This window comes from Cajanus cajan, chromosome 8 (genome assembly GCF_000230855.2).
Source record: "Cajanus cajan strain Asha chromosome 8, NIPB_CcT2T_4, whole genome shotgun sequence".
In the NCBI taxonomy this organism is placed as follows: Eukaryota; Viridiplantae; Streptophyta; class Magnoliopsida; order Fabales; family Fabaceae; genus Cajanus; species Cajanus cajan.
Window position 1 is genome coordinate 29,880,917 of NC_138524.1, and position 18,431 is coordinate 29,899,347.

The following is an 18,431-nucleotide window of genomic DNA, read 5'->3' on the forward strand; positions in this document are numbered from 1 at the left end:
AAGTATTACACTGCTCAATAACTTTATATTAGATGTGAATTTTGAAAATTCAACCGTTAGATTGATGTAATATATTCATTTTAAAATACACTAAAATATGAACACTTTGATTACCTTCTAGTTGCTGTTCAATTTTAAAAAAATTTGATATACACGTATAAAGTGATATGAACTTTCAATTTAACGGTTAAATTTACAAAATTCACATTTAATATAAAGTTAATGAGCAGTGTAATACTTAGTAAAAGTTACACCGGTATAATTATAACCCCCTATATATATTATATATATATATATGTGTGTAATTTTAAGCTTATTACTTCTAGAAAATAAAAAATTTGTTTTTTCTTCTAAAATATAAAACTATTATTTATGTTAAATAAACTAATATATGCACTAATTATTTAATAGAAAACTCATTAAACACACAAATATGAAAATATTCATACTTGAACTTGCTTACTATAATTTTAAAGACAATATACTAACATCTCTAAGTATTTTATAAATATTTAAAAATAAATATTATTTATTTAAAATAATTGTTAAGATCGAAAATAATAATTTTAGAAGGTTTAAATATATTTTAGTCCCTATAAGATGAGTGATTTTGATTTTGGTCTTTGTAAATTTTTTTCTTTATTTTTCATCCTTGTAAGATTTATAAAGATTGTTTCGTACTTTTAAAATGAGTAAAATATTTTTCTTTGATTTTCATCCCTCTAAAATATAAATTCACTAGTTTGATTATTTTAAGGTAGATAAATTATATTTATTTTAAAAAACTAAAAGAAAATTTAGAGGTGTTAAATATCAATATGATAATAGTACGTAATTGTTGTAGGTGACACCTAAGATAATTATTTATCTTTTTTGAAAAAAAAATAAAAAGTAGTTAAAAATGATTACATAAAAAATAAGAATTAAAAATTAAAGAAAAATATTAATTAAAAAGATAAAATTAAATAAAAATACTTTTTAAAAAAAAAAATTTATTCATTTTATACTATTAAAAATAATATTTATAAATTTCAAAAAAAGCGATCATCGAATTCCCGAAGAGTTCAAAAAAGGGACATCAGGAAGTGTGCTATGGTCTTAAATTTTTCGACGGAAACAAAAACTCGTCAAAAATTTCTGACGGATTTATATTTCCGTTAGAAATTTCTGACAGAAATATAAATCCGTCGAAAATTTCCGATAGAATCTTCCGTCATAAATTTTTCGTCATAAATTTCAGACGAATTTATATTTTCGTCGAAAATTTCTGACGAAAAATTTTCGACACAAAATTCCATCAATTTTTTTTTACATAAATATAAATCCAATAACTATCGAAAAATTTATATTTTCTGACGGATTCATATCCGTCAAAAATTTTTATTTTTCTTGTAGTGAAACCGTAACAGGTTAACAAGGATTAGAACACAAAGACACATTAAAATGAATAGACCTCAATGGTGCATTAAACTGAGTTAGAGAGTAATATAATCAGCCTTCCATGAAAATGGAGGATATAGTAGAAAATATAGAAGAGAGAAGAAAGCAAACGAAGAATGCAATACAAAATGTATCAGTCCAACACAAGAAGAAGGAAGCGAAAATACTCAAAAATGGCTTGTCTCTCAACTTCGTCCAGAAACCAAAAGAAGGGGTGGCGGTTGTATATCCAAGGTCCCATCAAGTCTGACCTAAAAGAATACCTACTTTCCTCTTTGTCCCCCTCCGAATTTTGAATGCATTCAAGTCAAAAGAGTGGGCAGGCCTAGTTGGCCCATCTGGCCCATACAAGCAGCAAGAAAAAATTACAAAATAAAATAAAATTAAGACTATGCTAAAATAGGTCCACGTGGCAGTGCTCCCAGTCCATTAAGTGCTTCCAAATTCTCTGCAAATGATTATGAAATTAATTAGTCTAATAAATTCAATTAAATGCAATTCAAAATTAATAGCCCAATAAACCTCAAAATAATAAAATATGGCAAGAGAGAATAATTAGGAACTAACAATATTTAATAGGAGCTTACAATGGTAAGAAAATGCATGAAAATTATGATTTATCAAACCGAAAGGAGGAGGAAACCACCCCAGAGCTAATCGTTCATCCTTTTCTACTCAACAAGGTAAGGGGGAGTGAGAAACATTGCTCTGGGTGTGGGAATGTACGTTGGGTAGTAGGATTCACCCCCAATCCTATGCTTATTGTTTGCTCATGTATGAGGGGTTTTCCCCAATTGTGTCCGTTTCACTTGTTGTTCTTCTTATGTGTAATTAATTGTATGAACTGCTTGAATGAATGATTAATTTCAGTTTTAGAATTTTAATTGCATGAACTGAGATCTCTATGGGTTCGTATGGGAAACCCTAAGGGAATGCATTGTTAGTTGTAAGAGAGGATGATTGAAAGATGTGATTGTTTGAGTAAATTGCAGTATTTTTAACGTTTATTGTATGACGTAGAACACTTTCACTAATTGTATGAATAGATTGAAGATTGGATGTAAAAACAAAAGTTGCAAACTATAGAGTTTTTGATCGCTGAAACTACGCTAAGCATCATTTATGGTGCTAAGCGTCAAGGTGACAGAAAGTTGATAATGTTGTTTGTGATCGTCAGGCTAAGCGTGAGCTAGAGGCTTAGCATGGCTCAACTAGAGAGTTAAAATTACTCTTTGGAAGCCTTACGTTGAGTGCCTAATCTTGTGATGGAAAAGGTAGGAAGAAGTGATGAATGTTCTTCTCCTTAGCTCCTCCTAGGCTCGGATCTTCTTCAAGGAGATTACACCGAATGGAATGGCTCTTGAATTATGAAGGAACACGGATGGAGTTAGGCCTAAGCCTTGGATGGAAGCATCCAAGCTCAAGCATCAATGGAGAGCTCACTTCAAAGAGAAGGAAGAAGGTGATTTTCCTAAGGTTTTGAGGTGAACTCTTGGTGACTTTGAATGGAGAAACTCGGCACTAAAGGCTCTCAAATTTCATATATGTTCAAAGTGAATACAAAGTGAGAAGGAATTGGCTTAAGTATGCACCGAAATTATGACACTTAGGCGCCTAAGCTTAAGGTTCACAAAATGGCGCCTAAAGTTTGAATTCAAATTTGAAATTTGAATTCAAACTTTGGTGCACATGTGTAAGTCCGAAAATTTAGGTACCAAGGTGCATTTAGATGTGATTTGAGAGTCATTTAGGGTTAATTTGAGTGGCACATGTTCAGCCACCCAAGGTGCTAAACATGTGACTTAAATGTAACTTAAATGACTACCAAATTAAACCTAATTTAACCTAATTAGCATACTTTAGTATTCCTTGTATTTTCCTATTCTAATGACCTAATTACATTGGTCCAACAATTACAATGGAAAGGAAAAATTACAAGAATGAAAATGAGCCCAATATTGGGTAGCAAAAGCCCAAAGGCCCATGAAGCCCAAAACTAGGCCCAACTAGCCTAAAACCTAAAATGCTACTCTATGTGGTCCAAAATACAAGACCAAAATATATGATACCTATATTAACATGATGTATACAAAAACATATGAAAATAGCTATAACAAAATATGGCCCATGAAAAGTTCAACTTGGGCCTTCCTAGGCCCATCAGGCCCATTGGGCCCTGACTGGCCCAAACCTTCATGTCTAGCCAACTCCTCTTGGATCTTTGAGTATGTCACCTCTTGCATTCCAAAGCATGATTCCATCATCTTGGGCTAAGCATCAGTTGCTCTGTTATGCTTCTTTCTTTCTTTGTTTGGTGAATTCTATTAGTGCATTGTGAATCTTGCGTTACTTCTGTCTTATGATCTATGATATGCAATGATGTGAATCTCTTATGTTATTCAATGTTATCCTTTAATGAATATAATTGATGAGTATGTGATGTGAGAAAAATTGATATTGTGGAACAACATGATAATGTTATATGATAACATGATTTGACAATGTGATATGAGAATGCATAGAGTCTTGATTTACATGCATCATTTGCATAAATGTTTTTAAGGGTACGATATGGAATACACCGCTAGGGAAGGCCCCTTGTGTAAAATCTTGGGGATCATTCCTTGGGGATAGCTCGGTTTGTAAGTCCTAGTCTCGCCCATTGTGTGCATGGGATATATCTTGCGCGACTTAGCTATCCCGACTAGATCCTGGTATTATGTCCTTCTAGTGAGAGTGTGCAGAGGGTGTGACCTGACATGTACTCCTAGATTACTCTACGTGTGTTGCTAGCGAGCAATGCACCATGTGATGTGTTACTAGCACCACATGCATGATAATATGTAGTCTGTGTCCATTACATGTGCATTTTAATATTATATGTTAGTTGATTAACATCATGGATGAGTGGCATGTGATACTGTTGTTAATTTATCTATGCTATGTATATATATATATATATATATATCTTGTTTATGTTATTTCTGTTAAATTATTTTGAAAAGCTTAGCTTTATTTCTCTTGTAATTTTCGCTAATTATGTTATTTAAGTTATGGATGTGGTACTCTCTATTTGAACACGTTTGGTATTTTAGTAATGAAAGATTAAGTTACTTAGATTTTATTAATTATGTGTTTATGGTATGCAGGGTAGAGGGTGTCACATAACTTGCATAGCTTTGTTATCCAGACTAAACCCTAGCAGTACATCCTTCTAGTAGAGAGTGTATGGATAACTCCCTACATGTGCTCCTAGACTACCTTAGGTGTGTTGTTTAGGCAGCACACCAGTGATATGTCATATGTGACTGGCGCCATATGCATGCATTTGTGCTTGATTAATGTGTGCTTTGTGTTATGCTTTGTTATGATTTGTGTGTGTTACCTGACCGTTATTTTTACACCTTAACCTGAGTGAGCTATTTCTCACTCCCCTGTCTGTTCTATGTGTGTCTACTGTGTTGTAGATGACCATCAACATGAGGATGTTAGTGATGAAACTTAGGCTTCAATTGGGTGTGCTCTGATACGATATGTGACATCAGGACGTAATTAGGACTAGTTTAGGATGTTATTTCCATTGAACTATTTTGAAAACCTCAATTTCTTTCCTTTGTAATTTTCGCATTGTAGATATTGTTTATGAGTTTATGAATGTGAATCATTTACGTAAGATATTTTAGATTTTGGTTTTATTTATGAAAGATTTTAACTATTCCTATTTATTATGTCATTATGAATGTGGGGTAGAGGGTGTCACAGATACCCTTCTCCCTGGCAACATCGATTGCAAAAGTCATTACTTAGACATTTTACTCCATCACACTGTGATGCAGGTGGCGATGCGTCACTGAGTATGGTTGAATATCCTACAAAGGAAATTCTTTGCTTTTATTATTTGAAATTTTAACATATAATTTGTGTTAAATTTGGACAATTGTTTTGCCCTTTGTTTTGAAACAACATGCCAAAAAATAATATCAAATAAATGTCTCATGAGAAATATATGCAATGAAAAAAATTTTCAAAAGTTAAACCTTTAACAAATTACCTAAACTTAGAACAAATGCAACACATAAAATTCCCAGGAGAAGAAGTTTATTGAAGCGAAAAGCTATTTCAAAAGATTTTTGTTTTCAATTTGTGATCTTTTCTTGTGAAATGTATAATTTATTCTTAAAAGGATATATATACAGATATTGAAAGTTATGGTTTTTCCTTTTCACTAAACAATTATTATTATTATTTACAACAAAAACTGTTTCCAAAAGGTTACTATTTTGAAATGATGACAGATTTATAAGGTATTGGAATGATATTTAATAAAAATAAAATTATAAAATATTCATTTTTGTATAAAAAAACAGTTAATTGATTTTTATAGTGTTATATTTGGCTTTTTTTTAATGTTTTGGTTTCTAAATGTTCTAAAAACATATATTTAAAAAGGTGGGTTTAACTTTTGTATTAATCGAGGATATAAAACTTTCACATTTTTACATCACTTGTAAATTGTGCCGTTTATACTCCTTCCATTTTTTTTTTCATAGTCGTTTTGTCATATTTTGTTATTTTTTTTCATTGTCACTTTTTTAAAATCAATGACTTATTAATTTTCTTTTTCATTTTTATCCTTAATAATTAATGCATGTTTACTGAATAATATGTCTATTCATTTCCTAATGTACCTATTTTTTCTCCAACCACCTAAAGGGTATAACAGGAAAATATGTAATAAATACTTTGCAAAACTAAAATATCAATCATTGTCTTAATTCTTGTGCATAACCTTAAAGACAATGAGAAAAAAACGGAGAAAGTACCAAGGAAGCATTAAGTATTCACTCTTAACTTGAAAATTAGGTAACAATTGCATCTTTAGTGTCATACAAAAATAACATCGAAAATTCAACAATTAATACTAACATGTTAGTCTACGTGATTGATTCCCCTTAAAGTAAAGTTTGAATTTTGTATAAGCAAAATTATGTCATTTGAAAAGGGAACCCACTTTCGGTTGGCAACAACTTTCTTTCACAAATACCGATTATCAAAACAATTGATGAATACTTCATAATATCATGGTTATACAAAAAAATTCAATAGTTAATTCTTTGCGCTCACGTGTTATTAAATTTGTAGGATTTTTTTACAATTAAATTAATTTTTATGTCCTTATTTTTTTGTCAATGTTTTTTCTGACACCCATTCTACCCAGGGATGGATCCATATTCATACGATAATGGGGGTAGTTGCCCCTGCTAAAATTTTACACACACACATATATATATATATATATATTATTTACTTTTTATAATATATATATATATATATAATATTTTAATTTATTACAAAAGAATTGTTAAGTAATGACACACATCTTATACAAATATGATACTTGTTATTAAAAACTATTTTTACATATATTATAGAATATATGTTGATATATTATTACAAAAAAGTGTAAATATAGACTATAATGACACTTTTTGTATGTGATTATATGTAACATTTTTTGTAATGATTATTTTTATATTAATATGTTAAAATATATTAATATTTCATTTATACTTTATTCTATCGTGTAATTTCTTTCACTTTATGACAAAATTGTCTTAATTATTTTAATTATTATAATATACTTTTTTTTTGACAGAAAGATTGATTACTTCTTTATTCATTAAAGGTGTCATAATTTAGTTTACAAATATAGGTTATTTTTCAATTTTTATTTTAGTTTTTAACCCTTTTTAATTTTGTATATGTACATTATGTGTTGGTAGGAGAAGATCCAAATTAAAAGGAATGAGAGTAATTGCCACAATTTGAAGTCACTAGTGGAAAATCAGTCTTTTACGTCATCGTTTTCTCATCGTTCATAAAAATACTCAACGTAAAAAATATGCGGTGACATTTTTGAAATTAATCTAAACTTTTTTACATCAGACCAAACAACGTAAAAATTAAAATCTACGTCGGATATGAAGTACAGTCTGACGTAGATTTCAATTTTTACGTCGGACCCCTTTTGACCCGACGTAAAAAAGTTGTTTTATTCCCCCAGCACCTTCATCTTTTTCGTGCGCGCAAGTGTTTTACATTGTTTTCCTCTAGGGTTTTCCTCTAGCGATTTCCGGCAATGGTGGTATGAGACCTTTGGGTGTTTTTCGGTCACGGTGAGTGGCGACGACAACGGTAGTGAAACCCATTTTTGATTCTGAACCTAACTCTCTGATTGGGTTGAAGCATTTAGGCGTTTTCATGGATTGAGGTTAGTGCTTTCATGCGTGTGTTGATCTTTCTGTGTAAAAATGTTGTTTTATTCTTGCAGGCGAGTGTTTTGACATTGTTTTCCTCTCCAGTGGTTTTCGGCGACAGCAGTGCGAGACCTTTGGACGTTTTTCGTTCACGGTGCACGGTGGCAAGACCCATTTTTTATTTTGGACCTATCTCTTCGATTGGATTGAAGCATTTGGGTATTTTTTGGACGTGTTCACGAATTGAGGTTATTTTTTTGTTTGTCTGTCAACCATTTTATGTCGGACGTGGAGGAAGTCCTAAGTAATTTTACATCGGCTAAAACACCCGACGTAAATTTACGTCTCCCGTATTGACGTCATACTTTTTTTTAACGTAAAAAATATAAAATAACATACGTAAAATGTCTCTTTTGTACTAGTGAGTTTTAAAAACAACTTACAAAATGAGGATATGAAAATTTTAGCACAAATATACTGACTTTGCAAATACAAAAGATGATAATTTTAAGTCTATATGAGATATTTGTCTATAGTATGAAGCTAAGTATCAAAGCAATGTACAACCAAATAAGTTTTTGAGCCCGTATAACTCGTCAAAGTATCTCCTATAGCTTCGTTTGTCAAGTCTTCCATTTAGTGTCATTTAGATATGTTCGTTGTGAGATGAGTACTGGGAGATAACTTTGTTCTAAATTTTCATTTAATGCAAGGGAAACTCTATCTCGTTCCATGTACTGAATCATAGGGGGTGTATTGGATTAGGATTTTAAAAGTCCTGTAGAGTTTAAAAGACTTTGTAGGATTTTCATGACTTTTAAAATTTTGTAGGATTCAACAAGACTTTTAATTAGGATTTTAATGGATTCTGCGGGACTTTGTGAACTTTGCAGAATTTTGTAAATTTTTTATATAGAATAAGAGTTCAAGATTTTTTCATACATTCAAATTTAAAAAGAGTCAAATATAAAAATAAAAATAAAATAATGTCTGGATAAATAATAATAATAATTCTCCATAATATCATGTCATTCTAAATAAAATTCACCCACATATCCACAACTATAGTAGTCCTCCAAGCATTAGTATCTTTTCGCTCTTGCTCTTAGGTTTTAATAATAGGCTCAAGATTATGATTTTCATTAATCGGTAATGTTGAAGATGAAGGTTCGTCCATCACTCCAATTGAAAATTGATCATAATGACATTTTTTATGAAGAAAGTTATGTAGTGCCGCACATGTTAAAAATTATTCTAAACAACATTTCAAATTTTTTATAATTTTTTATTTAAAATATTTTATTTATAATTTTATAAATGATTAAAAAAAATAGTGGGACAACTACCCTACTATCTTATAACTAAATATGTCCCTTCATTTTATAGAAATTTAAAAACATCAATTAGGAGAAAAAAAATATCTAAAATTTGTTACAGGTACAAAATAATTTTTTTATTTTTAATTACTTTCAATTATTTACTCGTGAAAAAATATTTTTAGTATAGAATTCTAAGATACTGCAATATCTTATGTTAATTTTCTTTTTTAAAATATAAAAAATCCAAATTTCATAATATAAAAATTAAAAAATAAAATTCATAGTAAAAAAAAAAGAAATAAAATAATTGTTGAGTCATTAAAGGGGAAGGATAACAATAACAAATTCAAGAGAGGGAGAGAGATCGCCGTTTTTGTACTGAGAGGGTTCTTCCCTCAACTAAGATCCATTCTTATCTCATTCTACTCACAGAAACCCTAACTCAAATTCATCTTATATATATATATTGTTCAAATAAATCCAAATTGATTACAAAGTCTTGAAGATCTAGTTGATTATAGAGATCATGATATCAGTTTTAACTTTCATCTTTCCATTTTATTGACTCGTGTTATAAAAAAATTACTACTTAAAAGTTGAAATTTCAAGCGTTTTCTGTGTTATATAATTGAGGAATAATCTCAACTAAATAAAGAAAAATAGAGCAAGTCAATTAAAGAGAACAGAGAGAAAAATAGAGCATGTCAATGGCAATATCATTTATCTATAGAAGTTTCACCAAATAGGAGAATGGAATGGGAACAATAGTACAGTATTATATATGAGCAGTAGTGCAGTATTATTAACAAGAGAAAAAAAAATGGAGAAGACATGAGCATAGAAAAAAAGAAGATGAAAAACTCACTTGGAAATTCTTGAAGCACTTGAAAAGTCACTTCAAACAATCTTCCAAAATCTTATGGGTTTGAATGGGATTGTTTTATGAATTTGGTATTTATAGATACCACTAAAAAGTCCTTCAAAATCCCTCTAATGCAACAATCCTTTAAAATCCCTATATTTTTTAATACCAATGGATTGTTTTTAAGTTGCCAAAAGTCTCAAATGAATACCAATAGATTTTAATGGACTCTTAAAAAAATCTTAAAAACCCTGATTGAATACCACTAGATTGTTTTTAAGTGACATAAAATCTTGATCGAATACTAATGAACTTTTTTACTAAAAAAAAGTCTTTTAAAATCCTATGAAATCCTAAACCAATACACCCTCCTTACTTTTGAGGAAGAGAAAAAATATCAATTGTCTTGTTTTCACCAAAAAGGTGGAGTTTTATCTTACACCGATGCTTTTTTCAATTTGTTCAAAAAAGAGCAAATACAAAAAGAAGAAATGTTCAAAAAAAAAAAAACAACATAGTCTAAGATAATAAAGCTTCACCTATTTGGTGAAGACATGACAATTGATCTTCTTTGTCTTCCACAAAAGCAAGGCTCAATCCCATGAAACAAGATAGAGTCTCCCTTACATTAATGAAGATTCGAAACAAAATTATCTCCAAGTGTTCATTTCACAATGAACATATCTAAATGACACTAAATAGAAGACTTGAAAAACAAAGCTATAGTGGATACTTTGACGAGTCATACAAGCTCAAAACCTTATTTGATTGTACATTGCTTTGATACTTAGCTTCATACTCTAGGCGAATATCTCATACAAACTTATTAAATAGTTATCATCTTTTGCATTTGCAAATTAAGTTATTATATTTGTGCTAAAATTTTCATATTCTCACATTGTAAGTTGTAACGACCCGTCATGGTTCCTACACTTAGTGGAATCGCACTACTACTAGTTAACTAAGAGAATATTAAGATGGATAACACATACATGCAGGTATATATATATATATATATATATATATATATACATAAAAATAACAACTATGTTTCTAAATATAAAATATAACACTACATATGTACAGTCATCTAAAATAATAACTCCTAGTGCCGGTTAAGCACAACCTACAGTTATCCCAGACGGTAACTCTGACAGTAAGATAAAATCCTCGTCTCGCAGCGGTCACCTCAACTCCAAGCTATCCTTGACCTGCTCCCATACCAAGTATGATCATCCCAGTCCTACCACATGGAAACAGAAGGGTAAGCTAGAGTTCAAAAATCAATCATACAAGTACAGAATAAAATCTATACTACACATGCATCCAAATCAAGTCCCAAAGGAACCTCTCATCTCAATCAATCATCCATTCATCAAACATGAAGTCAAACACCATACACTTCATCATCATGACAATCATGCAATACATGCAACTCATGATAGATATTAATGCATATATATCAATCATCTAATGCGTCGTCACGCATACACCTAGGAGATCTACCTAACAATAGAGTTGTATAAGTGACATTCCATCCTACCAAAACCACTTTAACCATTTTCACGCCCAATGCGCCTGCTCGGTCACAGCTAAACAGGATATAATCCTCACTCGGGTTTACTCGGATGATGTCACTTACACAATTGGAAGTCCAAATCCACCCTCAGGTATAACACAGCTGGGTACGGGCTTACCACGACCTTGGCATGCATAACCAAGTCAATTGTAGAGTTCACCCACCGACTATCCGCAAGGATCCACACACCTTCCCGAGTACTTGGTTAAGGGAATAACCCTCGACCTCATACCCCGCTCCAACACTAGCTAAGGACTTAGAGGAGACTCACCCAACCCAGTGGCCTACCTGAACACCACTCTCCCAAATCCAGTGGCCTACCTGAGCACCACTCTCATATAATCAGTGGCCTATCCAAGTACCACTCTCAAGAGACTTTATGTGAGCTCTTCTAGTTCGAAAATATTTTTCCTCTCCTCAAGTCCTAGGCTAGACTCATGCCATAAGGCATCACATGCAATTATGCATCACACATCATACATGGTCTGCCCACCATCATGATCAACAATCATACACATGTCATAAGACATCACATGCAATAATGCATCATACATCATACATGTTCTACCCACCATCATGATCAATAAACATACTCATATGAACATATACACATGTCATATCATATTTAAACATTCATACGTATCATCACAAAGCATACATATGAATCACCCCTCACCATACATCATATATCATACATACATGATCTAAAACTTCAACTTTAAACAGGCATAAGCATCAATTTAAATCAATTATTTATAAACATATTCATGCTCAGCGCAGTCAACTCACGCCTGGCCTAACACCAACCCAAGAGCTCTAAGCTCTTCCACGCCCGACGTGCTCAACCTGCGCTTGACCTAATCCTAGTCAGAGAGTTTCAAAACTCTCATCCAAACCAACAAATCCAGCCACATGCAAACACAAAACACAATGCATAGGCTCCATATAACTCAAAATAAACTTAAATCTCACATGCATCCAACCTATGCATCAAAATCATCAAAATCCTTCTTTTTCTCGAAACCCCAAAAATGAGATTTTCTTCAATCCGTCTATGGATTCTCAACATTCATGCATCAATTGAGTTTATAAACTCACATGCAACCTAAACAACAAACATTCTAGCTTCCCTCACCTAAAGATTGACTCAAAATAGCCAATAACTGAGAAGAAGTAGAATTCCCTTCCGAAGTTCAACCCGGAACTTCAATCCTCCCAAAGCAAGCATTCTAGTCTAAATTTCAAGAAAAGACAGAAGATATTAGTGATCTAGAGGAGAAAAAGAATCATACAGAGAAATTTGGGAGAGAAAAGAGCTCACAGACCTAGAATCCTTCTCTCTAAAACTTCTCTCTAAAAACTTCACTTTCTCCTCAACCACACAACCCCTATTTATAGAAGTTCCGGAGTGGTCAGAACGGCCCGTTTCGAATCCAAAACGACTCGTTCTGCACCCCTTCATCATTTGTAAAAATCACATGTAGAATGGCCGGTTCTGAAATCAGAATACGGCCCGTACTCCCTCTAGAACGGCCCGTACTTCATCCAGAACGACCTGTTCTCAATTACGATTTACAAGTCAATTTAGTAGTTTGGAACGACCCGTTCCAGTTTGGGAATGGCCCGTTCTGGACTACTAAATCACCCATATTGAGCTTTTAGGCCTTCTGAAATAACTTACTACGTTACATAAGTTGTTTTATAACTTCAAACATTCTTAGGTAAAGCATGTAGAAGTTTAATGTTAAAAAATATTTGGGTTTATTATCTTCATATAAGATTACTATTGTATAGCCATAAGTGACTTAAAGAATACATATATAATTAGGTTGGTTAGCGAAATGTTTTTAGTTTAAAGTTGTGTAATACATCAATAACATTAGTGTTGCTTTAATATTTCTTTAGCAAATATTTTTAATGTGAGCAATTTAATTATTCATTAAGAATAATTAAGTTTATTAAATTTGACTAGATGTGAAGTTAATGTAAAGTTTATACTTTGATTGGTGGTTGATGTTAATCAAAGTATAGTTTACATGTATAGATAGATTGGTGCTGATTAGTTTGCATTCCAAAATTGGTTAACAATACCTTGTCAATTTCTTATTTTTCACCAATTTTAGGTGTTGTCAACAACCTTTCATTTATTATGCATTTATTCTTTTAAATAACCCTAGTCTAGAAGCCACTATCTTGAGTGTTAGGTTAAGTTATTATGTCTGTAACCGCTCATTAAATTCCTAGTCTCACAGTTCCTTAATCTTTGAAGTAACAAACAGGAGATAGTGAAAGTAATAGGAATAGGAAAAGATTGTTCCTTTCACAAGAAAATGGGAAACGTGAGAGAACTAGAAGATACTTATCTTGTTGACATTTTGAAATATATGCAATATTAGTAATCAAATAGTACAGCAGCACATGACAAGTGCATTGAAAACCACTCAAGAAAACCCCACGCCAACTCTAAAACATATTGTGCTATAACATTCACCAAAGCCAAAAAGTTAAAGAATACAAGAAAGATAAGAACCCCATAAAGAGGAAAAGAAGGGGAATGTGGTCCTACACTCCCCCTATGCAAGTATCCCACACAGGCTGTTACAGGGAATAATAAATAATGAAAAAGCCTGATTGCTCACATGGACTAAAACCAAAAAGCAAACTGACACCACACATGCCCTTGCCTCACAATAGCACATGCACATGCTCACTGTCCCCTAAGCCTCTCACTACCTAGTGTGTGTTTTGCAACCAAATCCAGAAGGTGAATCATCACTCTTTTTTAACATTAACAAAGAGTAACTCTTTCATGGATTGACATGATTCTTGTTTGGATGTGGATGAGACATGCATCCAAACATGTCCTTAATAACACCATCCTAAACCTTTCACTTCTCTCTAATAATCATTTTTCTTAAACTATCAATTGCAAATTAACCACACCCAAATCCACACATCTCATAAATCAGAAAACTTTTTTTTCCCCTATCTAGTCTAATCTAATATTTTACACAAAATACTATAGTTAGTACATTACATATATATATTTGCTCTTCAGCACACATGATTTTGGTCTTGATCTCTTCCGGGTCAATCTCTTGTTTAGTTGAAATTGGAACTATTGAGATGCCAATAAGGTGCATTGCAAGTGTCTATGGCAAGTGATTAAGTGGTCATTGGTGAGTCCAGCTGCTTGCATAAATGAATGTAGCACTGTTGGACCTACAAACCTAAAGCCCCTTCTGATCATGTCTTTGCTCATGCTCTCTGATTTTGACGTCTTCACTGGGATCTTGTGGCCGAACTTGTATTGCGTGGAGATGGGTTTGTGATTGACAAAACCCCAAATATATTTGTCAAATGAACCAAAGTCCTTGTTAATCTGTAATGGCACAATTTAGAAAGAGAATATTAAAAATCTATAACTATGTGGCACAATTTGATGGTTTATTCACCACATAACTTGTTATCACCTAAACTGCAAATAAATTAGTCCAACGCGGAATTAAATTAGTTGTCTCTTTCTATGTCTCCTCAATTAAAAAATAACACGTCAGAAAAAGAAATCAGCAATTGAGAGAGAGAGAGAGAATGTTGATATTTAAGAGAGAAAAAGTTTTGTAGTGACAATTTGTTTTTCTGTTAGACAGGAAAAGAGGACACGTAATTTCAGTCCCTACCCAATACTTTCAAAAAGAATTGTTTGCGAGTACAGCACACATTAGTTAATTTAATAAGAATATATGAACAGTATAATTTATTTATTTTTTATGTGTCAAAAGGTTGATACGGCTGGAAAATTTAACATAGGGTGTCAAAAAATTCATATGGGGTCAGACATTAAAATTTATCTCCTATTGGAGTTTGTTTATACACAAACTTTCTAGTCAATGGGATTAAAGAGAAATTTACAAAATGCAGTTCTGTTCAAGAAAAAGGTCATTATTGTTACACTTTACTTCTCATCATTGATACTCTTAACTAATCTGTTTTTTCTGTCAAGAATATTCACTTAATTCGCGCAAACTAATGCTCTGGAGGGCCATAATGTGTGCAATGAAGAGAGACCAATTAGAAAAGAGAGAGAGGAAAAAGGCCATAATTCTTGCTCACCTCTAAAATTCGGTTAGCATTATCAACAACACCTCGAACTCTGCTTATATCAATGCCATATTCCAAACTAATAGACATCATTTGTTTATCGGTCAAGTTGGCCAAAGTTGATGCATCAAATTCTGAAAATGCAGTCCTGTGCATAATTTAAAATTCATTAGTTGTTTCATTTAAGGGACCCCGTAAGAAAAAGGTGCATGTAGCTGTGCTATGCAATGATGCATTTAAATGTTCCTCTTAGCAGAATCCAACCTGAAATCCTGGCGTTTCTTCAAGATTGAGGTCCAATCGGATCCAACCTGAGCACCACTTAAAACTAGAAGTTCAAACAACATCCTGTATACACAACAATGTTTTTGCCAATCATCAGTTGTCTCTGTACATCTTTTGTTTGATCTTATAATGATGTTGCTTTTTAATAAGAATTGCAGTTTTGCTTCATTAATATATATTTACATTTAAATACATCTATAATATTACTAAAACAAAATTCCATTTCTAGAGATCAATATTAGAGTACTTAAGAACTGGCTTACTTGTCATCATGAATTGGAACTCCCCATTCTTCATCATGATAAGCAATATAGATGGGATCTATATATATAAAAAGAAACAATGAGATTAGAACATTGCACAATGTATAAAAAGTGGGAGTAAATTTATATTCTAATTTGAACTCTCGGTTACCTGAATTGGCTGTGATAAAGCTGCATCTCTTCTCCTCCTCACTTGTCTTTGAGGTAAGATTGGCTGAAGTATCAAGAGGAACAACTTTTTCAAACTTAGCAGACGTTGATCTTCCATAATGTGCAATCTTCATTTTCCTCTCTGCATGCTGCAGTGCCATCTGTTCTCTCCTCACTGCTGCTATGCTCCCTGGGGATTCAGTGATCAAAGAGGAAGAGTAACTTAATGATGCCTCCTTAAAACTCTTGGACTTTTTCCTCTCTAGAGTTGATGGAGTTTTTGTGGTGTTTCTTGGGGTCACAATCTTTTCAGAACTTGAGTTCAGTCCATTGCTCTCGTTGCCTCGCTTTATTGCTGGAGGCCTTGGGGACTTAGGCTTTGGAGAAATTGGAGGTGTCAATGAGGTCTTGTTTGGTGGTGATGGGGGAGAAGGAGATTTTGGTGACACTTTTTTTATTGAATTTCTCCTCTCAAGGTTAGGAACTCGGTTACATGTTGGTTGAAGGACTGGCCTGCCATTGATTCTGGCCACAGGAGATGTGGCTGTGTTTGTGGCTTCTATGCCTAGAGTCACTTTGGTCTTGGAGCTGCACATTTTGTTGCTTATTTATGTTTGGTTTGATTGGGATGTGTACTTTGTTGGGGGTGATGACAAGGAAGAGGATTAATGGATTAGGGGGTGTGATGAACTAAGGATAATGGAACAATGATAATAGGGAAGAAATGATGGGTGTGATGAAGGATTGAAGGAGAGGGAAAGGAGGGATGTGGGGTTTTATAAAATGTGAGGATGGTGGGGGATAGTTAAAGAGGAAGTTGTATAACATGGGAAGGTGGGAATCTGCCATACAACCTCTTGTGAGGGGCATTACTTTAGGCAAACTAAACCACGAGGGGTGAATATGACATAAGGCATCTTTAGGTATACTTCTTATGAAGCACTTTTAGAGTGAAAAATAAGAAAAGAAAATGAAATAAACTTCTCTATTATAAGGAAAAATTAGTTTATATGGAAACTAATTCATAGAAATTTTATCTTATTAATTTTTCAAAAATCTCACTTTTAATTTATGCATAAATTAATTTTAATCTATGAAGAAGTTTATTCAAATAAAATCATATGCTTCTAATTATCTAGATCATTTCACAAGGTCTTAAAGTTAATAGTTATTATTTCTTGGCTGAATATTGGAATTAGAATTACGAGGCTTCAATTTTGGAGGGAATCAAGGAAGCTTATTGGGGGATTCGCTGGGTTGGGTGGAATATTGTGTAGTGTTGGAGTCATCAACCATGTTTTACTTGCATGGAACTTCCCCCATCTCAACTTTGTTGTAATAATATGCTTCTCTTCCCTAGGATTTTTTTAGGTAGGAACTGATGGAACTCGGAACGTAAAAATACAAGAAAAGGACCAATCATTGGTCTAGTCTTTTTAGCTGTATGGAATCTCAATCTCTTTCTCTTTCTAGCTGTATGTGTGTGAGAGAGAGAGAGTAAACGGTAAGGGGGGGTAGAAAAAGCACATGAGACACTTTATATGCATTACAAAGTTTGCACTGAGCATAAAGTAAGTCTGTTCTAGGATTGGTTTGAATGGTGTTGTAAGCTGTAAGTTGTAACTAATATAATAAGAGGGTGAGATCAAGTGAGACTTTTGGTGGGGTTTTGATGACACTTAAGTGAGATCTTTTCAATTTTTTTGGTCTTATATTTCTGTCCAACTTCTTATTTGTGTACTTTCCAGGTAAACTGAGTTGCATATGTTATCATCAGTGGTCCTTATGTTACTGCCAATTCATGAAAAAAAATGGAAGATATCTCTTAAGCTGAGAAATCTGAATCTTAATCCTTACAGGTTGGCTGAATGACATGTTCACTTAAAACACGTTATGCCCCAAAAGTGTAGGACCCTACTCAAATTCTTCCACTTTATTCTATCTTGGCAACCCCATCACGAATTGGCAGTTACAATTTGCTCACTTTCTTGGCTAACTTACGTTGCCAGTTACAATTTCCTCTTAAATATATGATCTCATCTTTTTTTTTTCCTTATTAATTAATAGAAATTACAATTACGATATTAAGGTTCGAGTCCTGTATAAAGGTTCCAAGTATATGATCACATATATCTAGCCAAATCAATGTCTATCTTGCCTTTGTAGCTCTCCTTA

General features: G+C 32.7%; 1 protein-coding gene across 2 annotated transcripts; it reads right to left on the reverse strand.

Moving 5' to 3' along the window:
- Window positions 1–13,802: 13,802 nt before the first annotated feature.
- On the reverse strand, window positions 13,803–17,122 carry LOC109789486 (uncharacterized). Of its 2 annotated transcripts, XM_020348448.3 has the most exons (5): window positions 16,258–17,116; window positions 16,107–16,164; window positions 15,823–15,906; window positions 15,571–15,706; window positions 13,803–14,839 (listed from the first exon to the last, which is right to left on the reverse strand). In XM_020348448.3, exons 1-5 carry the CDS (start codon window positions 16,850–16,852, stop codon window positions 14,576–14,578), a joined length of 1,137 nt encoding a protein of 378 aa, XP_020204037.2. In that variant the 5' UTR covers window positions 16,853–17,116; the 3' UTR covers window positions 13,803–14,575. The 2 variants fall into 2 exon arrangements, with proteins under 2 accessions (XP_020204037.2, XP_020204036.2); XM_020348447.3 differs by having other exon boundaries at window positions 16,107–17,122.
- Between the last annotated feature and the right edge of the window lie 1,309 nt (window positions 17,123–18,431).

What these genes read in the sequence shown, in the direction of transcription:
- LOC109789486 (XM_020348447.3), bottom strand. Translation starts at nt 16,852, where the DNA reads ATGTGCAGCTCCAAGACCAAAGTGACTCTAGGCATAGAAGCCACAAAC. An exon ending in GTTCCAATTCATGATGACAA is followed by an intron (nt 15,907 to 16,106) that starts GTAAGCCAGTTC and finishes TTGTGTATACAG; the next exon opens with GATGTTGTTTGAACTTCTAG. An exon ending in ATGCTAACCGAATTTTAGAG is followed by an intron (nt 14,840 to 15,570) that starts GTGAGCAAGAAT and finishes GTGCCATTACAG; the next exon opens with ATTAACAAGGACTTTGGTTC.